The sequence below is a fragment of the Sycon ciliatum genome, chromosome 1 (assembly GCF_964019385.1).
Source record: "Sycon ciliatum chromosome 1, ocSycCili1.1, whole genome shotgun sequence".
NCBI lineage: Eukaryota > Metazoa > Porifera > Calcarea > Leucosolenida > Sycettidae > Sycon > Sycon ciliatum.
This window is the reverse complement of record NC_088643.1, coordinates 62,365,717-62,379,814: the sequence shown is the minus strand read 5'-3', so window position 1 is coordinate 62,379,814 and position 14,098 is coordinate 62,365,717. Positions and strand designations below refer to the sequence as shown.

The following is a 14,098-nucleotide window of genomic DNA, read 5'->3' as shown; positions in this document are numbered from 1 at the left end:
AAACTCTCCCTACATGTAGGCCCTTCTGCCGGGAGACCCACGTGACCAGTTTTGGTAGTGAGCAAGTACAAGATTTAGTGTGTTTGTGTGTGCATGCATATGGAGGTGCATATGATATCATATGCGAGTCGCTGTAAGCCAAGTAGACCTGCCCCTGGGGGAAAATCGCGATTCCGCGGTTGCGTTTTTTGCAATTTTTTTAAAAGACTGCGTTTTCCGCGGGTTTCCCCCGCGTTTTTTGAACTTTTTTTGTTGCACTACACGTACACACACTGCACTGTTCGGTCAGCAACGTCGCATCGTGGCGGCTTTGTACTCAAGTATGACGAGTGCTTACACCAGAGACTTGTAACGTATATAACGTAACTGATTGATTTCACTACACTCACTGAAAATTGCCTCATATGAACTGCAAACTTGCCGCATATCAATAATATTCACCGCATATTTACCGCAAATTCACAGCAAATTATGCCATATTTACCCGCAAATCCAGGGATTTTTTCCGCGATTTTCCCCCGGGGACAGGTAGACTACACCCGTACACAGGCATTTCACAGGCTGAGCGAATTGACAGTTCATACAATGACATATGTACGTGCACACACTACAATGTCATAGTGCATGACATACATGAATATAATGCAGTGTCCTGATGATGTGTTTAAAAAATTAAAATACTTGAAGTTCTGCCAGGACATATTTTTTTTGTCCTTGAATAACAAATTTGGTAGAATATTACGCAGTCTCATAGGTCTTCACTGTGAGCAACACTCCTTTCTCTTCACCGACTAGAGAAGTAGCGGTAATAAATATTTCTGAAACACTAACGTTATGGACATTCCACATGCCTGTTTGAAGTACGTAGCACAGCAAGGCGAGAGCTAGGCAATCTGCAGCCTTCACTAGCAATCTTTACAGGGTGACATTTGTAACGGTAAAAAGAAACAGCACATGGAAAGCGGCCTGGCCATTGCACAACATGCACATAGCTATGGGGGACTACAAGGGAAGAACCTTTCTATGTAAAGCAGGATGGCACATGTTTGTATGAAGTATGATGCTATTCCAAACAATAGCATGTGTAATGTGGATATAAAATTAAAAAAACAAAACAAAGCATAACCCTATTCATATTATACTTGAAAGCTGCTTGGATACCTGACAGGGCACGATGGGCTGTAAGGATATGTGAGACGGGCAGCAAGTGACATGTGCCTGCATGCAGACAGCGCGAGGCAATGCTGACTAATTCCGTAGCTGCAGCTTGCGTGTGTGCCCGCGCATGCGCTCGCACTCACACACATATACACACACACACGAGCACACACACACGAGCACAAACGCCAGCAGGTACACAGGTCGATTAAAAGGTGGGAAGCTTGCTGAATAGTTGAAAGTAACATCTAGCTCACGCTGGGTGCTGAGAGAAACACAAGTAGAATGGCAGCGACGCTAATCTTGCACCATTTCCAACACAGGGCGTGAACCGTGCAGATACACAGACATGCACTCACATGCATGTATTGTCAAATCCGTTACGACCTTGCCAATGGTGATTCGGCAATGACAGCTTTGTCCAGGCGGCGCGCGGAAAGCGGCGTTTGCAGAGAGTTTTGCGGGGTGGCTTGTGAATGGGACATGTCTCCCATGGTTACGACTGTATCTTCAGTCAACTCCTCTTCATGCTTCCGCCTCAATTGAAGCCGGTGGCGATATATGTAATAGAAACGAGGCCCGTGGACTACTCCAATCAAAGACAAACTGATGAGGCAGGAAGCTAGACTGAACGAGCCATTTCGAATGACAGCAATGGGCTCCGATGTGTATACGGCAGTACAGGCAACTACACACAAGGTGCAAATGAGAACGCTGAAGAGTGCTGTTTTGACGAGATCCGCTTCGAAAGTGTTGTCATCTCCCTTAGTGGATTTTATAGCTATCAGTGAGACGCACACCAACAACATCAGCAACAAAACAATCCAGCCAAAGCCAAACAGAACAGGCCCCGAGTCACTGCAAGTTAGGGTTCGCTCAGCATGGGGCAGGATGCCATCTTTGATGTCACCGGCTTTCAGAAACATGGAAGCAGTAAGGAGGCAGCCGTAAAGTAAAACAAACACCATCATGGACTTGAGCCACGAAAACAGGGTGTACCCTTCCGGTGGGCTTGGCGTTGCGTCTGCTGCGAGCTTTGAGAGGCTCTGTCTCATCTCATCAGTGAGAGAGTCAGTTTTACTCTCGGGTTGCTGGACACCATCAGTAGTTGGATCAGCAATCGGATCATCAACTGGATCGTCCTGAATTTCCGGTACTTGCTGGCTGTTAATTTGACCCTGACTGGTCGCTGCGCGGTTGCGCATGTAAAATGTTGAATCAGCAGAGAACTCCTCGTGGAAAAAGTCAGTGCTGGTTGTATACCATTCCCAAACAAAGATAATGATCGGCGCCAAGGCCAGGGTCAGGCCACCTGTCACCAGCGAGAAATGCAGTGAACAGATCAACGCCGACGGACGCAGCACAAACAGCTGTGCAGCGACGAGCGTAATAAAGATGCCTACCAACGATATGGCAGTGGGTACGGCTTTCACCGGCCATGGCAAGTACTGATCATTCTCCCACCACAGACACTGAGCTACAAGCATGGCAACCACAGCAATCTTGGTGATCGCTGCCTGAACAGCGACAACCAAGGCCAGTGGATGTGTGATGGTATACATATAAACAGGTAGAGTGCGGCACTGCACATTTTTACTTGCCGTGTTACTGACCACCTTCTCGGTAGCCGCGCATGACAGGCAGTCGTCGGAATTTGTTTCGTTGGAGAACATGTGGCCGGTGCAGTCAGTGCATTGCCAACAACACGTCAAGTCACTCTGCTCTGTGCGCTTCTTTCTCCTGCGCTCCTGCCCAGGAGCGCAGTCTTCTGAGCAGATGGAGACTGGCGTATTGGAAGTCCCATCGTTCCAGACAATTGTGCTGCCAGTAGAGGTTGAAAACGATACGTTATAGCACACACCATCACTGTACAGGTAGTCTCTGAGCAGCACACAGCTGGATACATTGCGACCTGTTTCAACCGCACTATAGATTCCCACAGTGGGGAAACTGACACGCTGGCTGCTGGCGTCGTACACCATGTTCTTCTCCGCATACTTGGATTCCAGGGGATCGCCGTTTTTGTTGAACTCGAAGCTGTCAGAATTCTGCCCAGCAAATCTTACTTTCTGCAAGGCCTCAAGAAGGAACTTGCCATCTCTGAGGGCCGGACATGTTGCTTGTGCTGATGGGCAGAGAGTCGTGTTCCTGAGAATATCCCGGAGAGCGTAGGCGAATGCATACACTGCATCATAGACCATGGCTACCTTGCTGCTTTGAACATAGTCGGCCTGGGCGGTAAGACGATTTGACTGTCTGCATGTCATGTCAGTCAGAACATCACACTGGAAAGTCTGGTTCCACGCTTCCTGCAGCCATGGGTTGAACTGATCATAGGGCTCGCTAGGTGTTCCATTCGTCAGGTGAGCATCAAACGATGCTACAATCTTGTTGAACGGAATAGGACTGGCTGCGCCCAGCGCCGTCTGCAAAGGCATTCTATTCATGTCCACAACCGCGGTCAATATATCACCCCACGAGTCCACGCCAAGAAAAGTGATGTTCTTGGCCAAAGCCCTGTCCCGTACCGTACTATTCTTCTGCCCATATAAGAAGAAGTGTCTGGTATTCGTTTCCTGCGTGAAGAGAACCGTAACCGTACTGTTATTGTTAGGAGACACGTCCAGAAGTGTGGTCCATGCTTTATGATAGTCCACAAGACCCTCGGCATTGGTGTAGGTGGCAACCTCTCGCAGGCCTGTCCTGCTAGCCACGCAGATTCCAGCCGCCTGCGCTTCCTTGACAACAGACGCTGTGCCGTCCCGGCCAAATGCGTCCTCTGTGAATACAATGTTAATGAATGTCCAGCCGCGCTGTCGGGCCGCGCGCACTATGGCACGGGCCAAAAACGTGTCGGATGGCAGTGTCCGCAGGAAATACGGGTATTTACCCTTATCACTGAGTTGGGGACTAGTGGATCCAAAGCTGACCATTGGCTTGTTGAAGAATTGCAACAGTCTGGTGACCTGAATGCTGACTGAACTGGAGAAAGGACCAACGACTCCAACAAAGTTTGATGAAATTTCGCCAGCAGAGCAAGAAGCACTTGCAGAACCTCCCATACCCAGGAAGGACAAAACCTGCTGCAGTGCCACTCTTCCAGAGCGGCAAGTATCCCGAATCTCGTAACCCACACGTACTACAGTGTTACCGCTACTGACTATGCGGTCCTGGTTCACAGTTCGTACAGCTTGCTCCATGGCAAGAACCCACTGCAAGGATTCCAGCGAGAGGTCACGTTCGCACACGACATTGTGCAATGGAAACAGACCACCTAGAATAACGTCGAAGTTGGTAGCATTACAGGAGCTATCTGTCGTATTACAGGGGCCATACATTGCTTTCGACGTCGACTCTGAGCCCTGTGAGGAAACAAGCCTGACATGGCCGACGCATAACAGAGCAGCGAAAATGGAAAGAAACGTAAACCACTCCATTCCCCAGACACTGCAACTCGAACACCTCTACTCTAGTATAGTTCTACGTGCTAGCGGACAGCGTAATCGCTTTGCTTTTGTATTCTGAAAACCAGAAAGCAAGCTGCTCCCTTTCCAACACCATTACTATCACGCTCCTTGAACCTTCACAATCTTTTTACTCTTCGAGGCGTAGCAGGTGGAAAACACTCGAAGCACAGTGCTGCTCAACAAAATCCGGTGTTGTGAGTCTACTAGCAACTAGCACCGGCGCTGTCACCCTCAGACCAGACCTGCGAAAAACAGGGCTTGATAAGGCTAGGCTGTGCAGTGATTATCGAAGTCCAGATCAGAGTTCAGGTCAGAGTTCAAAGGGCGCCAGGTTCCAGAATCACACGGAGATGTTACGTGCATCAAGACGGGTAGCGGTTAGCAGATGGTGAACGGGTATAATGAAGCCAGATATGACACTGAAAATAATTCGAAATCTGATGTTACGTATACGGGTACAGGGATGTCACCACTGACAAAGCTGTACAGACAGAGGATTTGGGCTGAGCTACCTCCAAGTCCAAGTCAGCTATCACGTATTCCTTTCTGCATATCTATCAATGTCCACTGCCAAACACTCAAGCTGCTGCAGAGTACTCCACAACCTTCTTCAAGAAACAAAATGCAAGAAACGAGAAACACAAAAACAAAATGCAAGAAAGCACACGGCCCGGAAGCCAAAAAAAAAGCGCGGTACGGGATACAACTGGTGTACCATGTACCAAGCTACATACCGCGTACCGGTAAGTACATTCTTTGCTTGCCATGCATACTGCACTGTGCATGCGCGTGCGTCGCTTCCCAGCATGCATGCAGGTTTTGCGGTAGAGACGGCCAGACGTGCAGACGTCCAGCTAGGCCGCAGGCTAGTACTACGAATATTCGAATGTACGATGCATGATTCTCGTACAACAACACAGAAGATTTGCTGGATCCCCCCATGGACAAGGCTTTCAAAGTTTGTAGGCTTTGGCGTGGATCACGCCAAAGCCTACAAACCTTGTCCATTTGGTGAATGTCCACGTCCACAGACTCCATCCAGTCAACAGTAGAGAGGTTCCGGGGTACGATTTTCCGTGCCAAAATCCGTATGGGCGCTACGGATTTTTTCCAGGCGTGCTCCATACGATTTTTCGGCACGAGAATCCGTGTGGACTGGCTTTCATACGAACCATGCTTCGTATGGAGATTTTGCGTCATCGGGTGCAGAAAGATTTTTCGCGTACAAATTTGGTACGAGAAACATCGATTTTTCGCGGGAAGTTTTGATTTCGGTACAAATTTTCAAAATAAAAAGGCATAGCGCGGGAATGTGACGTGTTTGCGATCGTAACCTAGGCAATGACGGCAAACACATAAGTTCCGTACCCCGGAACTTTTCACTGCTCGAAAACGACGTATAAAAAATCCGTAGAGCATCGTCCTACCAACACTGTTATACAACTGCGAAACCTGGGGACTGACAGAGGCTGCACTGGAGAAGCTGAACGCCTTCCATAGACGTCAACTACGGAACTTGTTCGGAATTAGGTATCCCGCCATCATCTCCAACAAAGACCTATATTCCAGAGCACACACACAGCCACTTTCGCACACCGTTGCTGCCCGCCGTTTCCGGATGTTGGGTCATGTTCTGAGGATGCCCTCAGATGCCCCGCCACAGCAGGCAATGGACAACTACTTCCGTCGAGATGTCACCGGTGTGCGTGGACGCCCGAAATCGAACCTGGCCACGGCAGTCAAGGCAAGCACAGCTGCCAGAGACATGCCACTGAAGACCATGACTGATCTGAGTGGGCTCAGAATGCGCGCTTTGGACAAGCAATCATGGAGGGAACTCTCAGCCTGAGCTGGTTTTGCTCGCGGCTGCAACGCACGGGGTAGTGAACCCAGGACAGAAGCGGACCAGGCATCATGACTTTGCACATCTATCGTTATGCTGCTTCATTACGCGACCTGTTTTATTATTATTATTATTATTAGAGCCTCCACGGATTTTGGCACGAAAAATCGTACTCCGGAACCTCCCTAGTGTGTGACCAGGACGTTGTGTTGAGCACCATCGCAGCACTGGCACGAGACTCCAAAGGTCAGCCCTCACCATCGTCTACACGGATTTCAAAAGCGTCGACCTCCATTTTGAAAACATGGTGGCTGGCCGCGCTACCAGTAGGCGCACGTGCCCACCGCGTGTCTCAGTGCGAGCTTCGAGCTCACGAGCTAAAGATCATGTCGCCCACTCATTTTCCTGTGTTTCCCCATTTCTTCGAACTCGCTCAGCTTTTGCTTCAGGTTTTGCTTCGCTCGTGCTTCAGCTCCACGCTGTAGTCTGAGTTTAGTTCTCTTGTCTTCTTCCAGCAGAATACTGCAAACTCTACAGCACGTCGAGCTCCTCCTAGAAGAGTTTATTTTGCGTCGAGGCAGACTGTCGATCGTTTCAGTCCTATCTTGCCGTCGTCTCATGAGCGCCCCGGAAAGCAACAGTATCTATTTTCTTGTCGTTCCATTTTCTGGCGAACTCATTCACCTACTACTTCTTCCTTTATGAAAGCTTCAGGTGGCTGAGTTCTCCCACTAGCGACAATCATGCCTTGGAAATGAACAGGATATTCCTAAGGTATATACAGCCAGTGCAGTGATGTCAGTGTACTGCGCGTACTAGTAGTTGTTTGTTTTGTCGAGAAAGAATCCCTTTCGCACTCGCGCGGGCCGCGAGGGCGCAGCACGGAAACAGGTCTATTGAATTCATTTCTTGGTCGATTTCGACAACCAATACGTCGTTGTTTTTCTTTTTTCACTGGCTATCCTTTCTCCGCTTCCGAATTGCGATGCCGTCCACCTGGAAAGCCTTGAAGTGAAACGAGTGGAGGCCGGTTTCGGAGGTAATTTTCGGCCAAACGGCAATCAAATCGAAAAATTCGAAGCGGACGATCTGTTGGTATCTATCGAAAGAAGACGTTGGCCCATAAAAAATCTTTGGAAACTACACCGTATGAACCAAGGAATTACGGTAAGTTCGAGAATTTTGGTACATTAGCTGTACGCTGATTGGTCGATTTGCGCGACCGTTGAGAAACGGGCCAGTGACGCTTTGTACAGCGTTGGTGAGGGCTGAAGGTTCAAGCATCTTTTTTTAAAGCACTCTCTGAAAGCCTAAACTCACCCGTATGGCCATGCCCATGCCATGGCCATGCCCATGATCATGGCAGCCGCGCGCTAGCCGGCAGGGATATTCGGACTGCACGGGCCCGCACGCGCATGCTAGCACTACATGGTCTACGCTATCCTTCGTTTGTACGTAGTACGAACGTATCTGAGACACGTGATGTGAGTTTTCGCCGTTGGAGACCCCATATATGGTCGACTGGTTTTGGTCCGAAAAGGCTGCGATGCAGCGTTCCTCCCAATCGAACATGGTTGAACAAGTGGTCACGTGCTCCTGGGTGGCAGGGGCCACTGCCCACTCAGCACTCACTAGGCCTAGCCCAAATTTGCTCGGGGCGCTTCGATATTTTGCCGGCAAATTTTGCCCGATCACTTTCCATATTGGCATTGCATATTGCCTTTCGTTTCCGATATTTTGCTCCATTTTGCTCCTGCTTTGTGGCAAAAATGGCTTCGAATGAACCGTCTACTTTGGTAAAAGTGGATGGTGACTCTGACGAGGAAAGCAAAACTTATAATGGTGTCAGTATTACGAATTTTGGAGCATGATTTCAAATTTATGTACCCCTGACAACCTGCACGAGCTATTTCAGCACGACGTTGGCCCAATGAAACCAACGAAATTTGAATAAAATTACCAAAACACACCCGGATCCTCTGTAAATTCGATATTTTGCTCGGAATTTGCCAGCAATTTCTTTTTGTTGGAGAATTGCCGGCAAATTTGGGCTAGGCCTACCACTCACCCTAGCCCACTGCCCAAATCACCTGGTCACCACGCCAGCAGGCGACAACTTACTTTCACACCAAGGTTCAACTCGAGTTCAACTCGAGTGACAGGACTGCACCCAAAAAAGGTCAAACAGGCTACCGGTACATGTAAGTAATACTAATAGTTGTACCCTGCAGGCACGGTGACCAGCTGACTGGTGTACGCAGGAGCACGTGACCGCTTGTTCAACCATGTTCGATTTGGAATAAAGGAGGAACGCTGCATCGCAGCCTTTTCGGATAGGACCAAAACCAGTCGACTCAGCGTCCAAAAGACTACAACACATGGGCCAATCGCGGTCATCCGTGCTTTTATAAGAACGAAACGGCGCTTTTAGTGATATTTTGCATACAAATCCCCATCTAGTAGGGCGCAGTCACCCAGTTTCGGTGGAAGTGCGCGAGTTCGATTGGGATTCAAGTAGGAAGGGAGCGTCTCAGCTTACTCGGACCAAGACCATTCGACTCAGCACCCCGAAGACTACAACTGGTGAAATTTTAATTTTTGCCTTAACTTCCCCTTTAAAATGCGAGGGCACCAGTGCCGCACCACACAGCAGTACACGGCTGATTCAGACTGCAAAAACCCGTGCACAGCATCTCGGGTTCGAGGCCAGACCAGCAGTCACCGAAGTAGGGGATTTTCCCGTACTCAAGCGTACTCAAGGGCTGAGAATTTTCGCAGGGCCAGGTCTCTACACGCGGCTTCTCGGCCTCACCGAGCGGAGCCTGAGGCACTGAAAACAACAAAAATAGCATCGTGTGAGAGTACAGTAGCTGTAGTACAATCGCGTGTAAAAAACGAATGCTTCTTTCTTCGATCGAGCGACTTTTCAAGCGTTTCTTGTCGATTTCTTACTCAGTGTTGAGCGGATCTTTTGCTGTACGTAGGTCAGGGAAACTGCCCTGGGTAGCTAGTTCGGGAAGTTTTGGTGGAGGCGAGGGAAGTTTATTTGTATAGCGGAAACCTTCATCTACAAAATACGTTAGTGTCATTGTGATCTGTAGGGTAGTTTTGTGTGCATGGTGTTCTTTCTGACGTCTCTTATGGCTGAACAATGAGCTCTGATTTCAAAAATTTGAATTTTCACCTTGAGCATGTGGGTATGTTGTGTTGCTTGGGTGGATGTAAACTTCCCAGCCATCGGAGTGGTCGGAAGTCTTGGAGCCCCCTATTTATCTAGTGAAAGATTATGCATTGCAGATCTTTCTAGGTCTCAAGGTAGAAAAAGATGAAAGTGGTGTCCACCCCATACATTTCTGTAGGGCATGCTTACTATTTATCCAGGAGTCAGCAGCAAGTGAAACACCGTGTGATGTTGGTGGTAATGGTAAGGGAGGGGATAATGGTGGTGGTGGCTGTAGCAAGGCTCTGCCAAATGTACTAGCCTGGATGCCGCACACAGATGATAAATGCATTGTATGTGGGTGGATTGAGAGTGCAAGAAAGGGAGGTACAGTAGACCAAAGAAGGAGAAAAATCTTAAGGGGGGCGTGCTCGGTGGATAACAAGAGCCAAAACACCGTGGAGAGTTTGTTGGGTGTCGATATTGACGAAGCCACACTGTTCGGGCGAGCCACGCCTTCGCATGTATGTACTCTTGGAGAGGAAGGAGGTGAATCAATACACCACAAATTTAACCTCCCTCGCTCTGGCCAAAACACCGGGGAGAGTTTGTTGGGTGTCGATATTGACGAAGCCACACTGTTCTGGCGAGCCACGCCTTCGCATGTATGTAGTGTTGGGAGAGGAAGGAGGTGAATCAATACACCACAAATTCAACCTCCTTCGCTCTGGCCTGCAGAACACAAACAAAGATGTTGACCGTCTGAAGGTCTTGGTCATGCAGTACCTAACAACCACACTGCCGACACACAATAAGCTAATAACAAAGTTAGCTCCTCCAGCTAAAAGGAGAAGAAGCACTAACACCAGTGCTTACTTTGTAATGCACAACAATTGCAGTATTAAAGCCAAGGGAAAATTCCCAAATCTAGCTACCTGTGGAGACATGAACTGTTTTGTCGCTCACAACATCAGAGCGGGTGGTGGCGGCCATAGGCATAGGTAGGATACATTCAGAAATCATTTGAACAGCAAAACCGTAACTTCAAACATGAAACAGAAGTCAAATACAATGCAGCGATGCAATTTGAAATCAAAACTGTTCTGCACCACTGAAATCGAATTTACTCCTTCTTATACTGCACCTTCTTTACTGCTGATGTTCAGCCACTGTGCAGATCCTGCTGTGCTAGCCTTGTGATCTCATATCAGAATCCAGCCAGAATAGAACAGCAACTGCATGGGAGCATGCCTGTCCCAGGCCCGCCATGCAGATGCAGTGTGCCAACAGAACAGCACCAGAAAGGAGGGGACTTGTCAGAATACTCAAGCGAGTGTCCATGAAAATTCTTTGCTTCCTCCCGCCAGGTTGAGAATCACGTGCACTGATTCAGCCACCAGGTGGCATGCGTCAACACATCTATTATGTCAAGAGATTTTCGGGTAGCCCTGAACTAAACTCTAAATGAACGTACAGTTCAGGTGCTGAGCACGTGCAGGAACTACACAACGTTCCTCGGCCACAGGCAAGTAGAGGAAAATGCACTGTGACATGATCCGGCGTAATACAAGAACTTGAACTACAATTGTAGAAGTAATAACAATAGTTCCAGCACGAAAATGATGTTGTGTCGAAGAACGGCATAAACCGAAGAGTTACTGGGTCTGGCAGATGTCGCCTTCATCCGTGTTTTATCGAAACTCCACGTTCAAGACAGCGAAGACTACACTTCAAAACCACTTGACTTGGCCTACAACGAGACGAACCGTCTAAACAACTAACTTGACAATGTTTTTTTTGTAGCTCATGTAGCTCTTTTGGCACCAAGCAAAAAAAATTTTCCTTGCACTGCGTGTAATCTCTGGGTGAGCACCGCCAAGGCGTTATAAAGGTGGATTTTACCAAAAATGTGTAAAAGGACGCCATCTTGCCTTTTGGATCACGCGAAACAGCCGTGAGTACAGGGCCTAGGGCGACGCCGTCGTCATGGCGATTTGTATTGTATTGTATTGTAGTGGTGAAACGAATGTCAAAACCTAGTAACCGAATATTCTTTGGCTTATCGAACGAACGTACGAATATTCTTTAATTTCTTTTGGTAACAGAGATGCCATCACATGCCCTCCTCTCAGTCATTTGATGGATATTGTCATTATTATTAGGTACGACAAACAGTAGTGCCACATAAAATGCATTGCCACATAAGACTACTTCGAAGTTCATACATGTTATCAAGAGTAGATAAACAAGAGTGTGCAACTCCGGATCTCTCCTGCACAATCTGCAGATACTCCCGCCCACGGCGGAATTTTTTGTTGACGTCACCTTTTTTCAGAGAAACGCGGACTTTGCCGCAGAGCAGTGTGAGAGCACGTGCTGGGCACAGACCTTGTAGTGTAAAGCCCGGCCAAGTGCACGAGGGAAACCTCTCCAAAAGGCTCGCAGCGCGTGCGTCGTCGAAAAGATTACGTCAACAAAAAATTCCGCCGTGGGCCAACCAATCCGCGAGTTGCACACTCTTGTTTATCTACTCTTGATGTTATGTGCAACATTGGCAGTCCAGTATGCACATACATGTGCAAACATGGAGTACAAAGTCACAGGCAGGCTGTACGCACTGCACTGTATTGTGTTCGGCGTGCTTGTATATACATGCACTGCATTCGAAGTGACGTAACGAATACTCGATGTGACTTAAAGAATATTCGAATGTGACAAACCGAACGAATGTTCGAATATTCGAATATTCGTTTCACCACTATTGTATTGTATTGTATTTATTTAAAAGGATTCTCCAAAAAGCAAATGGACGCTTATCACGGAAGTCTCCCACATAAATATCGCAAGAAAAATGGGGAAATGGGGGAGAGGAGAGTGGAAGATGAAGCATGGGAAGAAGGGAAACAAGTACCTAAATATCGAGGTATAAAAGCGATGTATGCCATTGGCATCATCCCACTCAAGAAGGCTGTTGCAAGCAGGGAGCCCTACACATACAGAAGGAGCAATATAGACATGAGCAATACAGACATGGTATGCGGATGATGCAGGATCCGGTGGCAAGCTGAGGAGCGTCCGAGCGTGGTGGGATCGGCTGATGGAGAAGGGTCCCCCCTGAATATGGTTACTTCCCAAATAATAACGGTCCTAGTGGTCAAGCCCCCACTCCTCGACGAGGCCAACCGGATTTTCGCTTGTACATGTACTGGTGTTTCTATCCAGGCAGATGGATGCCGCTACCTTGGTGCAGCCATCGGGTCATCCGCGTTCGCCATGCAGTACATGCAGCAGAAGGTCAAGGAGCGGGCCGCACAGGACCAACGGTGGAGTGACTATGTCCGCTCTCAGCCTTAAGCTGTGCCATGCAGCGTATACCCATGGCCTACAGAGTACGTCACGGTGCCGGGACCTTCAGTCTCTGCCCCGTCATCCCAGCTATGGATGAGCACCTGCGTCCACTTGATGCTGCTGTGTCCAACATGCTGATACCTGCCTTCTGGGATGACCGGTGAATACCCAGGTGCACAGCCTCCTTGCTCTTCCGTGTCGCTTCGGCTGTCTCGGGCTGCCTCACCCATCGTCACAAGCCTCCCACATGATACCAGTCTTCTCGAGACCTCACGCGCCCCTGACAAGCCACATCTTGGTCCAAGATTCAAGTATGGAATTAGGTACCGCCATTCACGATGTGCGGGCTGCCAAGAAGCAAGTGAAGAAAACAGTTGACGCCTCGGTTCGGGCTGATGCCGCGAGGCTATGCTTCTTTCTTCCGGCACCTGTGGATGCTGAGTTGCAGCGGGTCATTGCGCTAGCGTCAGAGAAGGGAGCTTCTTCCTGGCTCACCTGTCAGCCCTTGATCGTGGGTGACCCCCTCAGTCGCTCACGCTTTGTCCTGCCCCGCCGATGGGTTTCCGTCGATGCGGCACAATGAGGTGCGTGACCTCAACACCCATTATGCTGAAGCAGGTGGCTCTCAATGTTTCCATGGAGCCCCACCTGAAGCCGGTCACTGGGGAGCAGTCCCGGCATCGCAAAGCTATCCAGATTGAACAGGTTTGTATCGACGTTACCGCAAGTGGCATCTGGGGTGGCTGGTTTGAGCGCACCTTCATCGATGTCGGTGAGGGTTTTCAATCCTCATGCCCCCTCAAACCGTGCCACCTCCATTGCTTCCAGCGACACCAAGCACCAGAAGGAGAAGCGGCGCTGCTACGAGCAACGTGTCCGCGACATTGAGCATTCGCCGTTTGTTGTGAATACGGCCATATTTTCTACCACCGGTGGTTTGGGCAAACACGCGGAGTCGCTCTACAAGCGGATAGCTGCTCTTCAAGCAGCGAAGACCAGAGAAGCATACAGCTGTGTCATGTCTCGAGTTCGCTGCAAATTGAGTTTTTCCCTACTCCAGTTCAGTGTCATGTGTTTGCGTGGTTCCTGAAATCTTCAGCCAGTGCAGAGGATTCACCTCCC

General features: G+C 48.9%; 1 protein-coding gene across 1 annotated transcript; it reads right to left on the bottom strand.

The window, feature by feature from the left end:
• Positions 1-757: 757 nt before the first annotated feature.
• On the bottom strand, positions 758-5,218 carry LOC135804770 (metabotropic glutamate receptor 6-like). Its single transcript, XM_065318726.1, has one exon. It carries the CDS (start codon positions 4,593-4,595, stop codon positions 1,539-1,541), a length of 3,057 nt encoding a protein of 1,018 aa, XP_065174798.1. The 5' UTR covers positions 4,596-5,218; the 3' UTR covers positions 758-1,538.
• Between the last annotated feature and the right edge of the window lie 8,880 nt (positions 5,219-14,098).

What these genes read in the sequence shown, in the direction of transcription:
- LOC135804770 (XM_065318726.1), bottom strand. Translation starts at nt 4,595, where the DNA reads ATGGAGTGGTTTACGTTTCTTTCCATTTTCGCTGCTCTGTTATGCGTC.